This window comes from Pseudophryne corroboree, chromosome 7 (assembly GCF_028390025.1).
Source record: "Pseudophryne corroboree isolate aPseCor3 chromosome 7, aPseCor3.hap2, whole genome shotgun sequence".
NCBI classification, from domain to species: domain Eukaryota; kingdom Metazoa; phylum Chordata; class Amphibia; order Anura; family Myobatrachidae; genus Pseudophryne; species Pseudophryne corroboree.
Genome location: NC_086450.1, coordinates 79,638,493 through 79,664,128, shown reverse-complemented (window position 1 = coordinate 79,664,128; position 25,636 = coordinate 79,638,493). Strand labels below are relative to the sequence as shown.

The window sequence follows — 25,636 nt, the reverse complement described above, 5'->3', positions numbered from 1 at the left end:
ATTTAAGTTACTAGTGACATTATACTGATGATATTTTTACTCTAATATACATACAATATGTATTTTAAGATTTGCCCAAATCTGACATTTGCGCCCACTTGCACTGACTTGAAGGGCCCACCAGGGAATTCAGTGGTAGGAGCCCAAGCTTAAGAGGTGTAGCCTGCATCCAGAGGGGGGTGTGGCCAGTCATCACAGAGGGACTTTTCAGACAGTCATCACAGAGGGACTTTTCAGACAGTCATCACAGAGGGACTAGGCCATTAGAGGACATGCAAAGAACAGGACTCCTTTATAAAGAAAGGACAGGTTGCATCAGGAGTCTCCAGATCATCCCATTTGAATGGCAGGAGGGCTAATCTTGGTGTAGTTTCCATGGAAACAAAAAAAAACAAGTTCATACATAATCCATCCCCACCAAGTTATTGACCCCTAGAGGAGAGGGTGGGACCCTCAAGTGGTGGTGTGGCATACTGGAAGGTTAACAGATATTGGAAAGTTCCAAAAGCCATTTAATTCTTATCAGTAAGTGGGGGAGTTTATGGCCCCAAAACCAGTTAAACCAGTTCTCACAGACCCTGCCACATGTAGGGGGTTAGGACAGGAAGTGTTGGGGGTTTTCGAGGACAAGGAAAAAGCACAGGCTAGAATTCTGTGTGAGCTGAGGACTGAGATGGAGGGGGTACCCAAGAAGCAGGGGTACCCAAGTAGCAGGACGGGAGGTGTGAGTCTTCGGGAGAGGACTATCTGGGTGAGTGGTAGGAAACCACGTTTGACGGAAGGCCCCCAGTAACGTGTCCATGAGAGATCCCATTTAGATAGAGCCCCTAGCGAATAGGGGATAGCACACCGAAATGAATCTCAGTTTGCGGACGCTGCACTACTGATTCCCAGAGACTGCGCTGGTATGTACTGTACTGTAACGCTGTCCCATCATTGTTAATGCTGTTATTGCCAGTGAAGCAAATGAAAGGAAATGTAACCTGATGTAACCCATATGAATATTACGCTGAAGAGAGGAGAACAAGAAATCAAATGTTATTGTCGTGATAACCCTGTGAGAATTGTGAATAAACTGCTTGCTTATGTGATAAGGCGGCCTGGCGTGCAATGCTTTAAAATCACTGACAGACCTGGCGCTGCCTGGCTATCACAGTGGGGCCCACAGGGAATTCTCCCTGTGCAGCTGTTGGCTAGTCCAACCCTGCCCATCATCAGTTATCCATTGTATCAATGGTAAGTGTCTAACACTGGGTGAAAATACACGCTGATGATGAAAGTGTTATGCACACCAGTGCCTGCAGGAAAGTACTGGTGTCAGGACTGTTATGCACTCCAGTGCCTGCAGGAATGTACTGGTGTTTGAACTGTTATGCAAAACAAATGGACTTACAGACAGACTGGGGAATATGACATAACGTACACAGAAGGTGATAGGTTAACAAAATACACACAAAGTGAACAGAGAAGCCCAGAGGGTTAAGGAACTGGGTATCTCCCTTGTATTAGAACTGCTCAGATGGGAAAAGCAAGATGTTGTGTTTTAATACGTAGAGAACCCGAAATGCTGTTGCTAAGGGCAACAGCAAAACCCTAAAGGGTTACCAACGGGTGTGGCAGTAAACTCCTTGGTCAGAGATGGAATGATAGACACAAGGAGAGTCTCCACAATCCTAATTCTCACTTGCAGTGCACAGGTTCAGCTTACTGCCACTAAACTGACCCCTGACACCTAGCACAGTGAGACAGGATTAGACAGGCAAGTCTTAGAATACAGCCGCAAACTTGCTAAGTTCACAGAGTAGTAACAGAACCCCAGCAAGCTAAACGACTGACTCCAGTCTTACTGCTAGGTCTGGATTGGCAGATTGTAATACCAAATCCCCAGGCCTATTTGCAGTAAGCAACAAACAAATACAAAGCTACACAGTACTGGCTAACTTTCAGAAACTGACTAACCAACAAAGATTCAGCAGCATCTGCTTACCCTGAGAAGAGGCCTTATAAAGCAGGTGCTGTCCATGCCCCACTCAGACCTCACAGACTGTGAGCACAAAAACCAGCACCGGATCCCCTGCCATGCACAGAGCCTATAACCACTGCACAGCAAAAGACCCGAACCGGAGTATCAGCTGCGCTCAGGTCACTCCGCTAGCACTTGTCTCCCGGTTGCCATGACGACGTGGCAGCACAGGGCAGGAGACCCTAACAGTACCCCCCCTCTGACGAGGGGTCAAAGAACCCCTACCACCGGGTTTATCGGGGAACTGCGAGAAGAAAGAGCGTATCAGTCTGGGGGCATGAAGATCACAACTGCGCACCCACGACCGCTCCTCCGGGCCATACCCCTTCCAGTGCACCAAAAATGACAGCCGACCCCGAACCACCTTGGAGTCAAGAATCCTTTCAACAACAAACTCCCTCTGGCCACGTATCAGAAGAGGGGAAGGTCTTCCACTGGAAGAAGGATTACTAATCGCCCGTTTTAAAAGGGAACAATGAAAGGTTTTATTGATACCCAAAGAACGGGGCAGATCTAACTGAAATGCCACCGGATTGATAACCCTGGTGATCTTATAAGGGCCGATGAACCGGGGACCTAACTTATGAGATGGCTGTCTCAACTTCAAATTCTTGGTAGACAACCAGACGAAGTCTCCTAATTTGAAGCTGCAGGGTCTTTTCCGCTTATCAAAAACCCTTTTGGTCACTAATGACACAGACACAAGGGCTTTCTTCACTTTCCGCCAAATACCTCTAAGGACCGAAACCACAGAGGAACCACCAGGCGTGGAGTCCAGGGGAGCAAAAGAATTGGCCTTAGGATGATGCCCATACACACAAAGGAATGGAGAGATCCCTGTAGCAGAGTGAGCCGCGTTGTTATAGGCAAACTCCGCCATGGACAGATGAGCAACCCAGTCAGTCTGACACTTGGAGACATAACACCTGAGGAACTGCTCCAAGGACTGGTTCACCCTTTCAGTCTGCCCATTAGACTGCGGATGGTAGCCCGACGACAAGCTGACAGAAATCTGGAGATCGGAACAAAATGCCCTCCAGAATTTGGCCACAAACTGGGATCCACGGTCAGAGACCACATCAAGTGGCAACCCGTGGAGACGCACAACATGCAGCATAAATAATTCAGACAGGCGTCTGGCCGATGGCAGCCCAACCAGTGGAACGAAGTGCGCCATCTTCGAAAACCTGTCAACGACAACCCAGATGGCTGTCATCCCCGAGGATTTGGGCAAGTCCACCACAAAATCCATTGAAATGTGGGTCCATGGCTTAGATGGGATAGAAAGTGGATGTAATGGGCCAACCGGAACCCCTTTAGGAGTCTTATTTCGGGCACAGATGTCACATGCCCGAACCCACTGATCCACATCCTTAGCCACCGAGGGCCACCACACCGCCCTAGATAGCAACTCCCGAGTTCTGGCAATACCCGGGTGACCTGCAGACTTCTTGGCATGGAATTCCAGGAACACTCGCTGTCTTAACCTAGGAGGCACAAACAAAAGACCTACCGGAAGGTCTGGAGGAGCCTGCTCCTGTGCTCTAAGGACTAATGATAAGAGGTCCTGGGTAATGCCCACTTTAATACATGATGGGGAAACAATGGGCAACGGCTCCTCGGTGGTCTCCTGGATTGGAGCAAAACTCCGCGAGAGCGCATCAGCCTTGATGTTTTTTGACCCAGGGCGATATGTTATCAAAAAATTAAAGCGAGCAAAAAACAAAGCCCATCGTGCCTGCCTGGCATTGAGACGCTTCGCTGACTCTAAATATGCCAGATTCTTATGGTCAGTGAGAATTGAGACCACAAACTTAGCCCCCTCAAGCCAGTGTCTCCACTCCTCGAGTGCATCCTTAATAGCCAACAATTCCCGGTTACCCACGTCATAATTCATCTCGGCAGGCGAAAATTTACGGGAAAAGTAAGCACAGGGATGAAGGCGATTATCAGACACTCCCATCTGAGAAAGCACTGCCCCAATACCCATCTCAGAGGCATCCACCTCCACCACAAAAGGACGCTCTGGATCTGGGTGTCGCAGCACCTTGGCCGAAACAAATGCCCTTTTGAGACGGGCAAAAGCCGCTTTAGCCTCACAAGACCAGTGAGCAACATCCGCCCCTTTCTTAGTGAGTGCCACCAAGGGCGCCACTATAGACGAAAATCCAGCGATAAATCGTCTATAAAAATTCGCAAAGCCCAGGAAACGCTGAAGCGCCTTCAAACTAGTGGGCTGCACCCAATCCAGGACTGCCTGTACCTTGGAACCCTCCATTTGGAAACCTTCTGGGGAGATAATATATCCTAGAAATGCGATTTGCTGAACTTCAAATTCGCACTTCTCCAGCTTCGCCCCAAGCCGGTGGTCTCTGAGTTTCTGGAGGACTAAGCGTACATGCTTCCGATGTTCCTCCAGGGAATGGGAGAAGATTAGGATGTCATCTAAGTATACAACTAAGAATCTATCCAAATATTCCCTGAGCACATCATTCATGAAATCCTGGAAGACTGCCGGGGCATTACAGAGCCCAAAAGGCATCACCAAATATTCATAATGCCCTGAGTGGGTATTAAAGGCAGTCTTCCATTCATCCCCCTCTCTTATTCGGATTAGATTGTACGCACCGCGTAGGTCAATCTTAGAAAAAATGGTGGCAGTACGAAGCTGGTCAAACAAGACCGAAATGAGAGGCAGTGGGTACGAGCTTTTAATCGTGATACGGTTCAATTCCCTGAAGTCGATGCAGGGTCGCAACGAACCGTCCTTTTTACCCACGAAGAAGAACCCCGACCCAACTGGAGACTGTGAAGGTCTGATAAATCCCTTAGCCAAGTTCTCCTGAATGTACTCTGCCATAGCCTGAGTCTCAGGACGTGACAGGGAGTACAACCTGCTCTTGGGAAGCTTAGCATTTGGCAACAAATCAATGGCACAGTCATAGGGGCGATGGGGAGGTAGTACCTCTGCAACTTTTTTGGAGAACACGTCCGCAAAATCTGCATAACACCCTGGCAATCCTGGCAAACTTAGCTGCGAGAGCCTGACTGGAAGGCTCAAGCAACTCCTGAAACAATCAGTACCCCAACTAAGAATCTCCCCAGAGACCCAGTCAAATTGAGGATTGTGGGCCCTTAACCAGGGTAACCCCAACACCAATGGGGCAAAAGTACAGACAGTCACATAAAAGGACAATTTTTCAGAGTGTGTGGCTCCAATAAACAAAGAAATCTGGCTAGTGCAAGAGTTAATTTTACCTTAGGATAATGGTTCCCCGTTTAACCCACAAATCTCAATTTCCGATGCCAAGGGTACTAAGGGAACAGAGTGTTTCAGGGCGAATTGGCGGTCCATAAAAACCCCGTCGGCCCCACTGTCCACAAAGGCCTCAGTCTTGACAGTTTGACCGAGGATCTTCAAGGTCACCGGAATGATAAAAGTCTTCTTGGGAAATTCTGACTTCTGGCCTGACAGGATATTTCCCATCACCCTCAGGCCCTGAAGTTTTCCGGCTTTTCTGGGCATGATACTACCACATGACCTTTATTCCCACAGTACAAACACAACCCCTGCTGTCTCCTCCGCGTCTTCTCACGCGAGGAGAGGCGGGTAGCCCCAATCTGCATAGGCTCCTCTGAAAATTCCTCAGAGTCTGAGGTTCCCTTGGGAAGGAAGGAAATCTCAGTCTCCCTTTCAAGCCTACGCTCTTTCAGCCGTCTATCCACCCGGATGGATAACTGCATGAGCTGATCCAAGCTATCAGGCAAGGGATATTGTACCAGTTGGTCCTTTATCTGGTTAGAAAGACCTCTTCGGTACTGGTGTCTCAGGGCTGGGTCATTCCACTGGGTATCATGGGCCAACCTCCGAAACTCCGTACAGTAAACCTCAACTGGCCTTCGCCCTTGCTTAAGGATCGAAATCTGAGCCTCGGCTGAGGCCGTCTTGTCAGGGTCATCATACAACATGCCCAGTGCCGTAAAAAAAGCATCAACACTTTTAAGCGACGGACAGTCAGGCTGCAACCCATATGCCCAGACCTGTGGGTCTCCTTGTAGCAAGGAAATCACTATGCCCACCCGCTGAATCTCCGACCCAGAAGACTGAGGCCTAAGCCGGAAGTATAGCTTGCAGCTCTCCTTGAAACAAAAGAACTGCGAGCGATCTCCAGAAAAACGATCCGGGAGATTTACTTTCGGCTCCTTAACCCCTGCAGGTGCTGCTGCTGCGGGAGCTCCGCCAGCAGCCTGGGAGGTGTGCATTTTAATGGACAAATCATTAAATTGTCGAGTCAGGACCTGCACCTGATCGACCACCTGTTGCAACGTATTTTGAGGGGTATGCTCCATATTCCCACAAAATTTCAACAGGAGTATTAGGCTGCTGAATATGTTATGCACACCAGTGCCTGCAGGAAAGTACTGGTGTCAGGACTGTTATGCACTCCAGTGCCTGCAGGAATGTACTGGTGTTTGAACTGTTATGCAAAACAAATGGACTTACAGACAGACTGGGGAATATGACATAACGTACACAGAAGGTGATAGGTTAACAAAATACACACAAAGTGAACAGAGAAGCCCAGAGGGTTAAGGAACTGGGTATCTCCCTTGTATTAGAACTGCTCAGATGGGAAAAGCAAGATGTTGTGTTTTAATACGTAGAGAACCCGAAATGCTGTTGCTAAGGGCAACAGCAAAACCCTAAAGGGTTACCAACGGGTGTGGCAGTAAACTCCTTGGTCAGAGATGGAATGATAGACACAAGGAGAGTCTCCACAATCCTAATTCTCACTTGCAGTGCACAGGTTCAGCTTACTGCCACTAAACTGACCCCTGACACCTAGCACAGTGAGACAGGATTAGACAGGCAAGTCTTAGAATACAGCCGCAAACTTGCTAAGTTCACAGAGTAGTAACAGAACCCCAGCAAGCTAAACGACTGACTCCAGTCTTACTGCTAGGTCTGGATTGGCAGAGTGTAATACCAAATCCCCAGGCCTATTTGCAGTAAGCAACAAACAAATACAAAGCTACACAGTACTGGCTAACTTTCAGAAACTGACTAACCAACAAAGATTCAGCAGCATCTGCTTACCCTGAGAAGAGGCCTTATAAAGCAGGTGCTGTCCATGCCCCACTCAGACCTCACAGACTGTGAGCACAAAAACCAGCACCGGATCCCCTGCCATGCACAGAGCCTATAACCACTGCACAGCAAAAGACCCGAACCGGAGTATCAGCTGCGCTCAGGTCACTCCGCTAGCACTTGTCTCCCGGTTGCCATGACGACGTGGCAGCACAGGGCAGGAGACCCTAACAGAAAGTCACCAGCACTAGAGAGCTGTTTCTTATTTGAAGGGATACATTTTACCATGCAGTACTTATGAAAGCAATCGCATCTCCATCGGTTTCGGCTTCTGGATTTAAAGGGTCAGTTATATTCAACTTGAAATCCAGCATCCAAAACCACTGAAGACGCAACGGCTTCTGTAAAGCGCCACACTGTACATTCAGCCTTAGGTGTACAGTATGTCGAATTGCTTCAGCAAAGAATCACAGATAAGATAAAATATTAAAAAGAGGGATCTGAAGAACAAAGTACAATTATTTACACATAGCTGCTTCTGATTGGCTGACTGCGGATTCAGCTCTGAAGCTGATAATTGATAAGCTATGTTTTTTGTATTAATTTGGTATATAACACATAATTTTGTGTGGTAATAAGAATATTATTAATTTTCATTTTGTTTTAAAGAGAGTTCTACCTGCTGAATACAAGAGGCTTTTAATTTTTAATTTTATTCAAATGCAACAACAAATATCCCTATCAAAACAAATTTATAACACAGATATTTACGTGTATCTGAGGAATGCCTTGTGTAACCAGGCAAATATTCAACTGATGCGGGCTGTATACATTATATGGACGTAAATACATGCATCTTTTTGAAAATATAAATTACTACCAATATGCATCCAACTCAGTATCAGGACCCCGAGTATATGTGTTAATAAGCCCTTTTTTGGGTGAGCTCATTACCTTCCCTGGGTTATCAAAGAAGTCCATCACCCAGAGAAGGTGGTAATGACGGACTCTGTAAATGCATTTAAAAACAGATTGGATACATTTCTGACTGAAAAAGATATCCAAGGCTATAGCATTTAAAATACTGACATCGATAATCTGGGAGGAACTTGATTTATAGCTGTTAACTAGACATAAAACATTACTTCAGCAGGGACATTATAATGAACTCATAATACAGAATACAGGTTGAACCCGATGGGCATTTTGCCTCTTTTCAACCTCATTAACGATGGGGGTCATTCTGACCTGATCGTAGATGTGCTAAATTTACTTCACTTACACTGACATGCGGGGGGGACGCCCAGCACAGGACTAGTCCGCCCCGCATGTCAGGCCGGTTCCCCCCCCCCCCCACACACACACAAGTACAAAAGCATCGCAGAGCTGCAATGCTTTTGTACTGGAAGAGTATCTCCCAGCCAGCGCAGCTCCTGCTGCTGGACAGTAGTTACTCGTCGCGGCCCTGGGTCACAGTGGCTGCGTGTGACACCACGCAGCTGCTGCGGCCCAAACCCTGAACGGTCCGGCCACGCCTGCTTTGGCCGGACCGCACCCACATAACTGCGGTCGAACGCTGCCGTGCCGCCCAGCGATCGCCTCTGCCTGTCAATCAGGCAGAGGTGATCGCTAGGCAACGACAGCTGTCAGCTGTCAGCCATGCGCTGGCGTACTGTGTAGTGCAGTTCTGACCTGATCGCTGCGCTGCGATGAACTGTAGCGAGCGATCAGGTCAGAATCCCCCCCAATGTTACTATGTTACTATCTGTTTCATGTTCTACTTTACAGTCATTGAGATATAAATTTGAACTGTTTTAAAATGTGAATTTTTAGCTGTTGTCGACATTTCTAAATGGATCATTTTTGTAATTTGCATTTATTAATAAATGTCAAGTGTTTTAATAAGCCATCCTCTCTCCACCTTTAACATCCATCCTGTCATACTCCACTTTCCTCGTGTTTATACAGGTGTCAGAGACAGGCAAGGATTGACTTTGAGAGATCTCTAAAAATATCAGAGGCTGTGACTCAAAACACGTTTTCTGAGCTCCCTGACAGGTGACGTGACATCTCCCATTCACCTGCAGAGGAATCAGCAGAACGAAATTCCAATACTGAGAGCACTAAATTAACTGCTGCATGGCAAGAGGGTCATGAAGTAATTAATTTAATTAATTAAACGTAATACTTAAATTTCACAGTATATTTTTTTTATGAATGTCTTTATTACTCAAGGTTAGCTGCCTAAAACAATAAGACAAATAACAGACATTTTAAAGGTACACTCCTTAGGGGTAAATGCATGAAGTGGTGATGAGAGTGGAGAAGTGAGCCAGTGGAGAAGTTGCCCTTGGCAACCAATCAGCTGCTCTGTATAATATTTAGTATGTAAATTATAAATGTTACCATACCACCCAACTGTCCCGATTTTCGCGAGACAGTCCCATTTTTGGGGGACTGTCCCGCTGTCCCACCCGCGGGCCGCAGTGTCCCGCAGTGGGGGGCAGTTGGGGGGCTCATGCACTTGCTGCCCTGCTTAGCAGAGCAGCGGTGAATAGACGTTGTGCGCATGCGCACAGCGTCTATTCACTGGAGTCAGAGGGAGAGGGGTGGGCATGCCCAGTGATGAAAACGGGGTTCTCCCGCAAAGCCACGCCCCTGTTTCTTAGGTCACGCCCCTTTTCGGAAGCGCGCGGCTTCGCCGCACGTGTGTCCCTCTTTAGTAATATGAAAAGTTGGGAGGTATGTGTTATGTCAATGCTGATTGGTTGCCATGGGAAACTTCTCCACTGGCTCACTTCTCCACTCTTATCACTGCTTCATACATTTACCCCAAAATGAAAAAAACGCCAATTTATAAGGAAATTACAGTCCCGCCTAATGATGCTGTTTACATAGCTGGTCCATAAGGGATGCTAATTATGTGTACAGTATTTTATACAAAGTTTAGTGACAGTGTTGTTTTTTTTAGTTAGAACTGTATTTTTTGGTCACTGATAGTGTACCTTGACTATATCCATGAGAAAAAAAGAAAATAAATATTCCTATAACAGGCACTCATGGACTGATACAATATAATGAGAATTTAAATAATCTAGTGACCCATATACACCATTAATCATAACATGGATTAAATATTTTTAAAATATACTAGCGAAATATTAAAATGACAATGGGCAAAATAGTGAACTAATGGCCTGATTCACTACCATTTGCAAATATGAGATTGCACGAGGTGAGCGATTATTGGCAGACTGTGCATGTGCTGTGAACGCACTGCGCATGCGTCAAGGGTAAAATGCGATCGCCTTGCGTATTCAGCTTAATTGTAAAGACAACACATTTTGACTGACAGGAAGTGACTGTTTGTGAGTGGTAACATGACGTTTGAGGGGAGTGGCACACAGATTTGTGAATGTATTGGTGGGCGTCATTTATCCTTCCCGGGGCGGCTCTTCACCTGCCATTTTTAGCAATAGCAGATTTGTGAACATCACTATCTCATCCATAATGAATCAGGCCCCAAAGTGTATTGAATTAAAATCCTGTATCCATCATAAAGGTTTGCCTTTATTTAATATTATAATTTGACAAGTCGCACTCTCTACTGAATACTAATATCAGTTAGGCGTTCTGAATAGCTACATGAATGCATCAAATTCAATATTCATGAACTTGCAGGGTTCATGGAAATATTACATATTAATACTAGTTGGTAATAGGTTAGACCCAATGTAAATAAAAATTCACTGTTTAATTACAGGTCATCAAACCCACTCCACAGTGTATTTCAATGTCAATTTCCCTGTCCCACTTCACTGACTCTGTTTATAGCATGTGTGTATCTATTTATACCACTTTCAACAGACAGTGATTCCCGTATAAATAATAATAATTTCTGAATAACCTCAGCATAAAGTCCACGTCTGTTAGAGTATATGACACCGCTATCGCAATCTCTCTGATCGGATGTCCAATCAGTGTGGTAATATCTAAACAGGGAGAGTACATATTATACCACTGACTCAACTAAGGTCCTAATTCAATCAGCTAATCCATAGTTATCTCACAAACAGTGGTATATGTACATGTAAAGGAGGTGTTTCTAATTATAGGGGAGAATTCAATTGTTATCGCACCCCGATCTCCTGTCTAAAGTGACGGGAGATCGCAGGGGCGATATTCAATTGATCCCTATTATCGCGCTGATTTCCCCCATTAAGGTCGCATTTAGCCACATAAAGCAGCTAAATCCGACTAAACGAATGGGTGCGACTCCAAAAAAGTGCCGTTTGGGGGTGCGAGCTAAAATGTCAGCGCCGGCAGCCAATCGCGCCCGAACGGCGCTACAATTGAATAGCTCAGTTGGGCACCATCTGCTGGTTGCTGCCGCAAATTACATTTGAATTCTGCCCATAATGTTGCGTTAAATTATTAGTTATTAGCAGTGCACCCTGACTACAGGAGTTAAGGGAAGGGGGCAGGCTGGAAGAAAATGGGGTTATGACAGCAATATTATTGGTATGGAGAGGCTGACTCAAAGGGGATGGTAATTTTGCCGCCTTTGCGCCTTTATAGGCAGCACCTGTGTGAAATCATGCTAAAGCTGCAGGAACCTCCCTGAAGTAAAAAGATGCTCACTGACGGCTTTTCTGATTCGCTGCTATGTCCGGAATAACTGCGTGGCCATAGGTCATTGGTCAGGTACTGTAACTTAGGATGTCCAGCCAACTCAAACTGCCAGGACCAGTGAAGCTACTAAAAAACTGCACCTAAAGATGAAGCCACGCCCAGAAAATGGGGCTGACATGTACTAATTGTACTGTAGCACATTTTGTTAATTTTATCATGAGAGTGAAAGGAGATCGGACTTGATTACTGAACCACATTAAGCTTCTCCCATCAATAGACACCACCATCTTGGCCGCTGATGCATGCACTTGTACACTCAGACTAAAACAAGGGTGTGCTGTCGTATGACTCCATTTACAGTGATTATAGCGGATACTGGCTTTTACAAAGTCCTGGAACTGGAGTCTATAAGCGACAGCTTGATACCAGAAAGCGGGGGATTCGAACGTGGACATATTTAATAAACATATTTCAAGATAAAAAGAAAAAGCATGGCCTCCCTTATTACTGTCATCAGTCATCTGCACTTACACCTACCCCAGGCTAGATGCAGGAGCTGTCTTTCATTTTGGCGCCCTCCTTGCATAGACAACTCGGAATAGCAAGTAAATGCCCAGTCACACCCATAAGATGGTTCTCTTGTGTGTTTGCATTGTTGCCACCCAGTTACCACCCACATACGACCATTTAACGGCTGCAGAGAAAAGACTAATATGCGCACAGCTCTGAATCAATTGTAAGTTCACATAGATGGGTACGCACCCGTTTACCAATAATCGCTGGACGCTGGCGTATTCGTTCTTGCGTGCGACTCGGATCAGACCCTGTGTCACTGCTGAGGCAGCCAACCCCACAGTCACTTCCTGAAACACTCTGCAGCAATGTAATTACGTGTAGTGAGAGATTATATGGAAATAGGAGCCTGAACCGCTCTATGGGTCCAATTTACTGTATGAAGCCCTTATTGCAGGAAATCCTTATTAAGTTTCCACCTGATGCCTTAAGAAGCACCTGTAGCAGATGCCTCTGAACTACTGTGGGCCTTCTATGTTTGATCACCAATGAAGTTCTCATAGTAGTCTACTTCATCTATGATTAGGGGGAGGGGGGGGGGGGGGGTTGTCAGTGTTCTCTTTTGCCCAGGATACTAAAATACCTAGATAAAGCTATGGGTGCAAGATATGATTACAAAGGCCAGCACCGCACTCCCATTCTGACACTGGAGCAGGAGATGCCACCCTACTGGGGGAAAGTTGAATATGTGGGTCAGTCTCAAAAGGCTCATATGGTATCTCCCCTGGACTGTCACTTCCCCATCTGCAGCCACCATTGTTACATATATCCCCCTTTTACTTATTTATTGTTTCCCAAACTACTTAGACTGAAGCTAGAAGCTTATTTGGGTACGACCAACTTAATATTTTGTTTCATGTGTACGCATGCATAATAACATGACCCCAGTGATGTATAAAAGCGTATATACAGTAGTGTGACTGATTTATAAAGGATAATAAATGATAACAGCAAAAATAAACCTTTTGGAAACTGTCCAATTTCAGGAGCTTTTACTAGTCCACATATTTGTTTAAGAAAGGGAAATTTGTTGTTAACACAGGAAACGGTAGAGAGTTCAGATCAGACATAGCACACAAAGAGAACAAATATGTAATTAATAATAATAATAATAATAATAATAATAATAATAATTATTATTATTATAAAGTGCATCTGCGAAAATTGACAGATACTGCACTTTGCAGACCTGTACCATGTTACTCCTTAAATATTCCTGTTTTATGCAATATGATTATGGCTCCATCTAGTGGTAATTATAGTTATCAACTTTTCATTTTTCCTAATCTGAAAAATGTTACTACTGTATAGCTCATTACAAAAAACAAAAAATATGAATATTGCATTATATTTGTTTTTTAAATTATATTTTGCATTACTTTAGATTTGTTTGTGGCACTGTCTTCTGCTACTAACTGCACTGCGTGTGAGGAGATATCAATAAAAAGAAAAATTAAAAACTTATTGTAAGGAAATATCACCATTAGCTAATACGTCTTACTGTATGTTCTAGGGACATGTTTTACAAAGACCTTAAATCAAATTCCTAATAAGTGATTAAGATTTTTTTTTTTAATCCAATGTAATCCAGAACCCATCATGCATGTTTCCATCCCTGCAGCAAGCATGCATTCAATATTGTGTCACTAGAAAGACAAATTCCACCAGCAATACACAGATAAAAAAAATAAGAAATAAAATGATCATTACTATCACCCTTTTTTTTAAATAGCATCAACATATTTACACAGTGCTTTACAGATGATGTTTAATCAGTGACATCAATCTCTGCCCAAGTAGAACTTAGTTTAGAAAGTTTATTTTGTCATTAAGGTTTATTTAGGCAGAAGCCAATTAACTTAGCAGTATGTTTTTGTAGTTAAGTCACGTCTTATACATTCATGGACAGTTGTTGGGGCTGTCTCTGTGCAGGTACAGTATATAGAGATGAACATAACCCCTGTTGTTTTCTAGCACATCAATGGCTCCCATCACAGATGCTAGAGTGTAACCTCAGTGTTCTCTTATTGTGCTGTGTTGATTAATGATGACTATGGAATGTGGTGGCTTCATAGTAGTTAGAAACACTTACAGTTGGATTAATCTCTGTGCACAACAGCGCTGACCTTTTATGTGACCTACACGTCTATCCTAGTCCGGCAGTGAAACATTTTTTTTACTGCAGATTCTGACATTGCAATGAGATTGCATATCTCATATATCAGTTAACTACAGTTTGACTCATCAGTCAAGGGCAAATACAAGGCAAGCAAGTTCCACATAATATGATACACTGCTGATCCTGGATCCTTTCCGTTACCACTGTGTGCAATTATTGTGGCAGTAATCTACAACTGACATAGGGGTCTATTCATGAAGCTGTGAAAAGTGTGGAGAAGTGAGCCAGTGGAGCAGTTGTCCATGACAACCAATCAGCATTGAAGTAAACTTTATAATATGCATACTATACAATTGTACTGAGCAGCTGATTAGCTGCTATGGGCAACTTCTCCGCAGGCTCACTTCTCCACACTTTTCACTGCTTCATGAATAGACCCCATAATTCTTTGCAAATACTCATCCAGTTGCATATCCCCCATCTGTCCAATTGCAGAACAATCCCAATTCACGGATCTCTATAGAGGCGGAGTTTCGCTCCAAAGTGGGAATTTTCAGTCAGATATTGGCAGAATTCAGTCAAACCAGGGAAGATCAGTTGGTATCCGGATGATAGATCTACGATGTCTAGGTAGACCGTCACTAGGTGGAGACCATATGGTGACATACATTAGGCTGACAGGTACAAACGGTCGCAAGATGAAAGGTCTACAGTGCTCAAGGTGAAAAGGTACAAAAGGTTGACAGATTCAAAAGGTCGACATGACAACGGTTGACACACAAAAGGTCGACACTTTTTTGGGGGTTTTCACGTTTTACCAATATTTGCTTGAGTCACTATCCAAATGGACATCTATTGGGAATAGTAACCTGTGGCGAGCGGAGCGGTAAGGTGAGCAACCTTGTCCGCAGAGCGGAGAGCTAAGCGAGTCCGCAAGGGCGCACGTTTGTACTGATGGTGGTCACGTAACATGGAATATGCAAGATGTGGCCTATAAAAACTTATGTCAGCCATTTTTTTATTGACCATTGTCATGTCGATCTTTTGTACCTGCCAACCTTTTATCTACAGACCTTTTATACCTGTCGACCTAACGCATGTCGAGAATATGTTGTCGACCTATTAAGTGTCTAGACATTGTAGAACGGTTATACAACACCCGATCAGTTGTGGGTAATATTTTACTCTGATGTTGTGAATATAGGGGCTATATTAAGTTAGTGGCAGCTTTACATATTGAAATGTACTTATATAGCGCTAGCATATACTGTTACACTTTACAATTGACATACCATGTAACCCAGAAGCAGGTCCAAAATGAGGCTTGAAAAAACAACATAAAATAAAAAAGTATAGGTTGCAGTAAGACACCTACAAACTGGTATATTAAAGTAATACAAAGCTATTTAACTACGTCAAGTTGAGTTAAAACCATCCCCCAAATGCTGTAGCTCAGGGTGAGCTGTGCTGTTATACGGTACCTTTACTGTAATGCAGGGCCGGACTGCCCATGCCAGAAGGGCAGATGGGCCGATCCGGTCACAGAGAGAGACGGGCAGGCCACATGCAGCGCAGCTTCCGCCTCTCTGTTTGCCCCCCCAGCAACGCCCGATGTGCTGGTTGCTAGGAAATACGGGGGCGTGCCACGAGTCCACGCCCCCCTGACTCATGGCACGCCCCTGTGAACAGTGTTCGCGTGCCCCCTTTTACGCACATGCCAGGGACGCTTTCTGGCCCCAGTCCGTTCCTGCTGTAATGATAAAACAGGTCCGTCTACAGTATTTGCTAAATTATTCAGAAATTGCTCAGTGTTGCATGCCATACTTTTCAGTAAAGCCATCCCATCCCATATCACATGACTGAAGAATCAATAGATAAACTGCCCTTTCACCTTAGCACTGTAGTAGTTTGCTAATTTTTGGACTGGTTACACTCACATCACTTTTTTTAAATACGCTACAGATGAGCAAAGATTTCCTTTATTGTATCAGTTTCTTTGCTGAGTATATTTAAGGCACTACACTTTCACATTATTATAACAACTCATAACATAGTATCGCTTTATACAGTACATACCAATACGTTCTGTGCGGATAAAGAAGTACAATACATAACATGATAACTTGTCTCCTACCTGCGCTGGTGCTGACAAGTAAAGATCCGGGTGATGTGTTTGCCGGTAATTTCCCATTGTTGAGCTGCTTGACTCTTTTCAGATGGGATTTTCCATTGTAGTGTATCTGGGCCTGGGCTGCAGAGTTCAGCTGTATGTTGCACACGTCGCACAGTGAATATAAGATCTTTTTTTTTTCATTGGAAAACTGGCAGTCTGTCCTGTCCGTCCAGGCCACTTTCTCTTCAAAGCACCGCAGAAACATGGCCGTGCTCATCCTCCCATTTTCTAGCACGTGGTCTGGACTCAATGGTCGTTTCATACCTGCAGGATAAACAGATATACCAATCATATGTTATTCCAATAGACACATAAATTAATTTCTATAAGACAGACAGCTTTTCTTTTTAATGGATTTTGCAAAATGATGTCCATACCATTATAGCTCAGCAAGTCATCTGCTCTAGTAGACTTTAGGGAAGATGTATTCCAAACCTTTTTAGCTCATCTAGTCATCTGCTCTAGGAACCATAGGGAAGATTTATCCCAAACCATCATCGCTCAGCTAGTCATCTGCTCTACTAGACTATAGGGAAGATTTATTCCAAACCATTATAGCTCAGCAAGTCATCTGCTCTAGTAGACTATATGGAAGATGTATCCCAAACCTTTATTGCTCATCTAGTCATCTGCTCTAGGAACCATAGGGAAGATTTATCCCAAACCATCATCGCTCAGCTAGTCATCTGCTCTACTAGACTATAGGGAAGATTTATTCCAAACCATTATAGCTCAGCAAGTCATCTGCTCTAGTAGACTATATGGAAGATGTATCCCAAACCTTTATTGCTCAGCTAGTCATCTGCTCTAGGAACCATAGGGAAGATTTATCCCAAACCATCATCGCTCAGCTAGTCATCTGCTCTACTAGACTATAGGGAAGATTTATCCCAAACCATTATAGCTCAGCTAGCCATCTGCTCTAGAGACTATAGGGAAGATTTATCCCAAACCACTATAGCTCAGCTAGCCATCTGCTCTAGTAGACTATATAGCTCAGCGAGTCATCTGCTCTAGAGACTATAGGGAAGATTTATCCCAAACCATTATAGCTCAGCTAGCCATCTGTTCTAGTAGACTATAGGGAAGATTTATCCAAAACCATTATAGCTCAGCTAGTCATCTGCTCTGCTAGACTATATAGCTCAGCGAGTCATCTGCTCTAGAGACTATAGGGAAGATTTATTCCAAACCATTATAGCTCAGCTAGCCATCTGTTCTAGTAGACTATAGGGAAGATTTATCTCAAACCATTATAGCTCAGCTAGCCATCTGTTCTAGGGACTATTGGCAAGATTTATCAAACCTTCGAAAGAGGAAAATTGGAAGTGTTGCCCATAGCAACCAATCAGGCTCTAGCTATCATTTTATAGCTGTAATAGATAAAATAAGATTTTAATACCTACCGGTAAATCCTTTTCTCCTAGTCCGTAGAGGATGCTGGGGACTCCAAAAGGACCATGGGGTATATACGGGATCCGCAGGAGCTTGGGCACATTATAAAGACTTAAACTGGGTGTGAACTGGCTCCTCCCTCTATGCCCCTCCTCCAGACCTCAGTTATAGGAACTGTGCCCAGGAGAGACGGACATTTCGAGAAAAGGATTTTTGTTCAAACAAAGGGCGGAAACGTACCAGCCCACACCACAACATACCGTACAACTGGAATAGTATAAAACCAGATAACCGTATGAATCAACAACAGCAACAAGCTGAATAAACCAATACACATCACATGTGTAAACAAAAACAACCAGTAAAACTACCACTGCAAGTAACAGTCCGCACTGGGAAGGGCGCCCAGCATCCTCTACGGACTAGGAGAAAAGGATTTACCGGTAGGTATTAAAATCCTATTTTCTCTTACGTCCTAGAGGATGCTGGGGACTCCAAAAGGACCATGGGGTCTATACCAAAGCTCCAGACCGGGCGGGAGAGTGCGGACGACTCTGCAGCACCGAATGAGCAAACATGAGGTCCTCATCAGCCAGGGTATCAAACTTGTAAAACTTAGCAAATGTGTTTGAACACGACCACGTAGCTGCTCGGCAGAGCTGAAGTGCAGAGACCCCTCGGGCAGCCGCCCAAGAAGAGCCCACCTTCCTAGTAGAATGGGCCTTAACCGACTTCGGCAACGGTAGCCCAGCCGAAGAATGAGCCTGCTGAATCGTATTACAAATCCAGCGAGCAATAGTTTGCTTAGAAGCAGGATTTCCTATCTTGTTGGAAGCATACAGGACAAACAAAGCTTCTGTTTTCCTGGTACGAGCCGTTCTGGCGACATAAATTTTCAAAGCCCTGACAACATCAAGAGACTTTGGAACCGCCACAGCATCCGTAGCCACAGGCACCACAATAGGCTGGTTAATGTGGAACGAAGAAACCACCTTCGGCAGAAATTGTCATACCTGCAGGATAAACAGATATACCAATCATATGTTATTCCAATAGACACATAAATTAATTTCTAGAAGACAGACAGCTTTTCTTTTTAATGGATTTTGCAAAATGATCTCCATACCATTATAGCTCAGCAAGTCATCTGCTCTAGTAGACTTTAGGGAAGATGTATTCCAAACCTTTATAGCTCATCTAGTCATCTGCTCTAGGAACCATAGGGAAGAATTATCCCAAACCATCATCGCTCAGCTAGTCATCTGCTCTACTAGACTATAGGGAAGATTTATTCCAAACCATTATAGCTCAGCAAGTCATCTGCTCTAGTAGACTATATGGAAGATGTATCCCAAACCTTTATTGCTCAATGTTGACGAGTCCTCAATTCCGCTCTAACCGAATGGAAAATCAAATACGGGCTCTTGTGAGACAAGGCCGCCAACTCTGACACTCGCCTGGCCGATGCCAGAGCCAAAAGCATGACCACCTTCCAAGTGAGAAACTTTAACTCGACCTTACGCAAAGGTTCAAACCAGTGAGACATAAGGAACTGCAAGACCACTTCAAGATCCCACGGCGCCACCGGCAGCACAAATGGAGGGTGGATATGCAACACTCCCTTCACAAAAGTCTGAACCTCGGGAAGGACGGCTAATTCTTTCTGAAAGAAAATAGATAAAGCCGAAATCTGCACCTTTATGGAGCCCAATTTCAGGCCTGCATCTACGCCAGCCTGCAAAAAACTGAGAAACCGACCCAAGTGAAACACCTCCGCCGGAGCAGCTTTAGTCTCACACCAGGAAACATATTTTCTCCAAATACGGTGATAATGTTTCGCCGTAACCTCCTTCCTAGCTTTAAGGAGAGTGGGGATGACCTCCCCTGGAATATCCTTCCGAGCTAAGATTTGGCGCTCAACTTCCACGCCGTCAAACGCAGCCGCGGTAAGTCCGGAAACACACAGGGCCCCTGCAACAACAGGTCCTCTCGTAGAGGAAGCGGCCAGGGATCTTCCACTAGTAATTCTTGAAGATCCGGATACCAGGCCCTCCGTGGCCAATCTGGAACGACGAGTATTGCCTGAACCCCTGTTCGTCGAACGATCCTCAGCACCTTCGGAATGAGAGGAAGCGGTGGGAACACATACACCGACGGAAACACCCACGGAGACACCAGGGCGTCCACTACGCTGGCTTGGGGGTCCCTCGACCTGGAACAATACCTCGGAAGCTTCTTGTTGAGGCAAGACGCCATCATGTCTATCAGAGGAAGTCCCCAACGCTTTGTCACTTCTGCAAACACCTCTTGATGAAGAGCCCACTCTCCTGGATGGAGATCGTGTCTGCTGAGGAAGTCTGCTTCCCAGTTGTCTACTCCCGGGAATACTGCTGAAAGAGCGCTCACGTGCTGTTCCGCCCAGCGTAGGATTCTTGTGGCCTCCTCCATAGCCACCCTGCTCCTTGTTCCGCCTTGGCGGTTTACGTACGCCACTGCTGTTATGTTGTCCGACTGGATTAGGACAGGGCGACCTAGAAGAAGGTTCTTTGCTTGCAGCAGGCCGTTGTAAATGGCTCTCAACTCGAGAACATTTATGTGGAGACAAGATTCCTGGCTTGACCACTTTCCCTGGAAATTTCTTCCCAGCATGACTGCGCCCGGCCTCGGAGACTTGCATCTGTTGTCAGGAGGACCCAATCCTGAATTTCGAATCGGCGTCCCTCTTGAAGGTGAGAGCCTTGCAGCCACCACAGGAGAGAAATCCTGCCTCTGGAAGATAGAGTTATTTTCCGGTGCATGTGCAGGTGAGACCCGGACCATTTTTTCAGCAGATCCCACTGAAACACCCGGGCATGAAACCTGCCAAACGGAATGGCTTCGTAAGCCGCAACCATCTTTCCTAGTACCCGAGTGCATTGATGAATCGACACACTTGTCGGCCTCAGGAGCTCCCTGACCATGGTCTGGATTTCCAGAGCTTTGAGTGGCCGGGCTCAACTGAGACTTTGGAAAATTTAGTATCCAACCGTGATGCCGCAGAACAGACAGGGAGAGATCCACATTTCTTAACAACTGCTCCTTGGAACTCGCCTTTATCAGGAGATCGTCCAAGTATGGGATAATTGTGACCCCTTGCTTGCGCAGGAGGACCATCATCTCCGCCATTACCTTGGTGAAAACCCTCGGGGCCGTGGAAAGCCCAAACGGCAATGCCTGAAATTGGTAATGATAATCCTGTACCGCGAACCTCAGGAAGGCTTGATGAGGAGGGAATATCGGGATGTGTAAGTAAGCATCCTTTATGTCGACTGACGCCATAAAATCTCCCCCCTCGAATTGGAGATCACCGCTGGAAGAGACTCCATCTTGAACTTGAAAGTCTTCAAGTATGGATTGAGGGATTTTAGGTTCAGAATCGGTCTGACCGAACCGTCCGGCTTCGGCACCACAAAGAGGCTCGCATAGAACCCTTTCCCCCTGATCCGACGGGGGTACCGGTACCATGACCCTCTGTTGACACAACTTTTGTATCGCATCTCTTACCACCTCTCTTTCGGGAAGAGAAGTTGGCAAGGCCGACACGAAAAACCGGTTGGGGGGCATCTCCTGAAACTCCAGTCTGTACCCTTGGGACACTATGTCTAAGACCCAAGGATCCAGAGCCGAACGAACCCAGACCTGACTGAAGAATCGGAGACGGCCCCTGAAGGGTTAAAGGGTCTATGTTCTTCTCTTGCTGTATTGCTACAGAGACAAGAATGTCTCGATGTTTTCTATTGTGGTTATGACCTTGCAAAGCTATTTTCACATCCCACACTGAAACTATGCCTTAGTTTCGACACGTACCCCTGTCCGTGTACGGAAGCCCCTATATGGACATAGAGCTCGTGATACCCTGCATGTAATGTCGTATGTTACTTCTATTTATCCAATCATATGCTTGCACATATTGTATACACCCATGTTTCTTATCTAATATAGTACGCTGTAATTTTTACAATAAACAGAGTGATTCTTAACTACAGCTGCGTGCTTACTCTTTGTGTTAAGAGTTACTCTCACGGGTACCTAAGGGGTCATCAAATCGAGGTGGTTCAGAGATATAATCCTTACAGTCTGGGGGCTCAGTCCGGAATCCAGCTGATCGTCCCCTGATCGGTAGGATAGAGAATTTTGTTGTCTGTCTTGTCCGCTAAGGGATTGCGACCATCTACTGGATCTGAACTCACTCCGTGTTCCGGGAACACGTGACAAGGTAATATTTAAGTCCGGGACTTAATGTTACGTAGTTTTATGTAAAGGATTTTTTTTAAGGCGTCATAAACAGGTATCAGGGATACCATAGAAGGACCAGGGGTCCACGTATTTAAGGCGTCATAAAACAGGTATCAGGGATACCATAGAAGGACCAGGGGTCCATATAATCTTTAAAGGCACAGGTATCCGGGATACCATAGATGGACCAGGGGTCCAAATAACAACGCCTCCTCGATTTGATCACCTAAATATTTGTATGTCTGTCTTATAAGTACTCATATTGTAATTTTTCTATTAAGGACACTCAGTGAACGGGTGGTAAGTGCACGGACGCTGAGTGTCAGAGGACATTGTTGTTTACAGTGATTTTAAGTACATTTGAAAGTTGATTTGTAACAAATAACATTGTCCACGATTGCAGAGATATTAATTGTACGGGTGGTAAGTGTACGTACATTTGGTATCACAAGTTGTACTGTTGTTGTTTTCTGTTCCCGGTAGTTTGTGTAGGGAATATGCACTCCCACATGTTACCAATGATCTATGATCAGATCAGCTGAATGCATACATAGACTATTGTTCCCCTTCCCTGTTACTTGTGAATTCTTTTAGAAATATATTGCGTGGGTGGTAAGTGTACACGCACTATATGACACTGTGTTTGGAACAATCTATGTTTTTTTTTATGATAAAGATTGTTATTAATTCAGTTTAGACACGTTAGTTACTTATTGGTAATATGGGATCAGATCAGAGTAAAGAGACTGAATACCCCCCTCCCCTCCCGGGAGAGACCTGCAAGGAATATGTTGCTCGTGTCTCCCCTACAAATTACTACCTTGTTAACCCCTGGCTAGACAATTTAGTGGGATGAACTGAGTGAACATCTGGACGCAGTGTTTAAAACCCGCTCGTCCCTCCCAGTAGCAGTAGCTTGCAAACAGAAACCTAGTGAGAATGTTACTGAATTCTGGAAGAGATTTAAAAAAAAAAAAAATGCTGGTCAGAGGAAGCAGGTCTCACCCTAGTAAATACTGACAGCTTACTTATTTCCACATTTATAAACAACCTGCTGCCTTCTGTGACCTTGACAGTAAAACAAAGTGTTTCCAGTTGGACCTCAGACAACATTGAGGAATTTGCTAAACACTTATATGAGAAGGAAGCAGCAGGCTGTTTTGACAAAAAAAAAAAAAAAACTACTCCTAATGTACCAACCCACAGTTACCAAAACCCCCGGAGGCAGCCTAGGAACTCCCACCCCCAGCGGGACATCCCACAGAATAGAGGTCCCCCTGTACCCCCAAACAAGCGACATACATCCTGCTTTAACTGTGGCAAGGATGGACACTGGGCTAGGGACTGCCCCTACCCCCTTAACAAACCTAGGCAGCCATCAACTGAATCTGCCCCCCTTAGCAACGTTCCCAGGGACCCCCCAAGGTTCCAGATTGACTGGTAGGGACAGCCCCGCTGACGGGGCCCGGAGGAGGGTGTCCCGACTTTCATGCAGCTCACAGAACACTGGAAGGAACCCCCAATGATCAATCTAGGTGTCAATGGAACAAGTGTCCCATTCCTGATTGACAGCGGGGCCACCACCAGTGTTCTGTGCAGGGACCAGTACCATGGGCCCCTGAGAAAGTCCGCTCCTTCAATGAGAATCAATGGGATACCCACAAAAGCTTACTCCACTGTACCTATCCCTATTGACACAGCACGGGGACATTACATAGGGACTCACTCATTCACTGTCATACCTGACTGTCCAGTTAACTTGCTGGGAGGAGACCTCCTTACTGAACTACAGATAACCATCACCCCTACTGGGAGGGGTATGGACATAACCTCACCACACTTCCCCGTGCTCACTGAGACCACTGAACTAGATACAATAGACCCACTTGTGTGGGCAGAAGGTCCCTTCGACACAGGACTGATATCTTGTACCCCCTACAAGGCCACACTGAAACCTGATGTACACCCCGTTTACCAGAAACAATATCCATTGTCTAAAGAAAAAATGGATGGTCTAAAGCCCATGGTAGAGCAATTCCTACAGCAAGGCATACTCAGACCTGTAGTCTCTCCCTACTGTACACCTGTCAACCCTGTTGCTAAATCAGATGGGACTATAAGGTTTGTACAAGATCTTAGGGCAATTAATCAGCTAATTGTTCCTATTGCACCCATTGTACCTGATGTAAACTCACTCATCTCAGCCATCCCTGTACACGCTGCATTTTTCTCAGTAATTGATTTAAAAAATGCCTTTTTCAGCATACCAGTGGACCCTCAGACACAATTACTTTTTGCCTTTTCTTTTGAGGGCAAGCAGTTAACATGGTGCAGATTACCACAGGGTATATTGATTCACCTGTTGTGTATAGCATTGTACTCCAAGCCACATTGGCTCCCTGGCACCCCCCCTATGGTTCTGTCCTGCTACAGTATGCAGATGATCTGCTTCTCTGTAGTCAAACGGAGGAGGCCTGCCGACAGGATGGTATATCACTGTTAAACTGGCTCTGTGAATGTGGACACAAGGTGTCTAAAACAAAAATGCAATGGTGTAAAAAGCATGTTAACTATTTGGGTTTTGTGCTCACACAGGGAGAAAGGAAAATCAGTCCACAACGCATTCAGTCTGTATTGGGCCTGGTCACCCCAGCTACTCAGAAGGAAATGCTATCCTTTCTGGGCATGATTAATTATTGCAGACAGTGGATATCTGATTGTTCCTACTATGACAATATCTTGAGACAAGCCACTCTCAATGACAAACCTAAACAGATTCAATGGTCACAAGAAATGTTAACTGCATATGAAAGTCTAAAATGTATGTTGGTAAAAAGTCCGGCACTGGGCCTCCCAAACTATGTACTGCCGTTTCATTTATATGCAAGGGACAACTGTAAAACCATGGCGGGGGTACTGACTCAATTTCATGGAGGCAAGCTGCGCCCCGTGGCATTCTTTTCCAAAGTAATGCCTGTGTCGGTCCAAGGTATGCCTGCCTGTCTTCGGGCACTAGCGGCCTGTGCAATGGTAGCTGAGATGGCAACTATACTCACTTTGGGACATACTACTGTGCTTCACACAACACATGATGTCCTAGCCATACTTAAAGGTTTACATACACAGCATATGTCAGCTCAACGTCTCAGTGGGTATGAGGTCCTGTTACTAGGTAACCCTTCGCTCACCATTAAGTATGCCACCACATCCTCAGGCCCAGCACCCATACTCAATGCACTTCTAGGATTAAAAGGCCTCCATGACGACATACCTGACGACCATGACTGTTCTGCTTCAATAGAGTCAGAAACCTCCCCAAGACTGGACATGTCACCAGTGCCCATTCCGGGTTCTGAC

General features: G+C 45.2%; 1 protein-coding gene across 2 annotated transcripts in view; it reads right to left on the bottom strand.

Annotated features, from left to right (window-relative positions):
- The window catches only part of ZNF385B (zinc finger protein 385B), an 893,240-nt gene that overhangs the window by 681,683 nt on the left and 185,921 nt on the right, over positions 1 to 25,636 (bottom strand). For both annotated transcript variants that reach the window (XM_063933338.1, XM_063933339.1), the window contains exon 2: positions 16,571 to 16,873. In XM_063933338.1, the coding sequence (XP_063789408.1) occupies positions 16,571 to 16,871 (301 nt within the window). In that variant the 5' untranslated portion in view covers positions 16,872 to 16,873. The remainder of the gene's footprint in view (positions 1 to 16,570; positions 16,874 to 25,636) is intronic.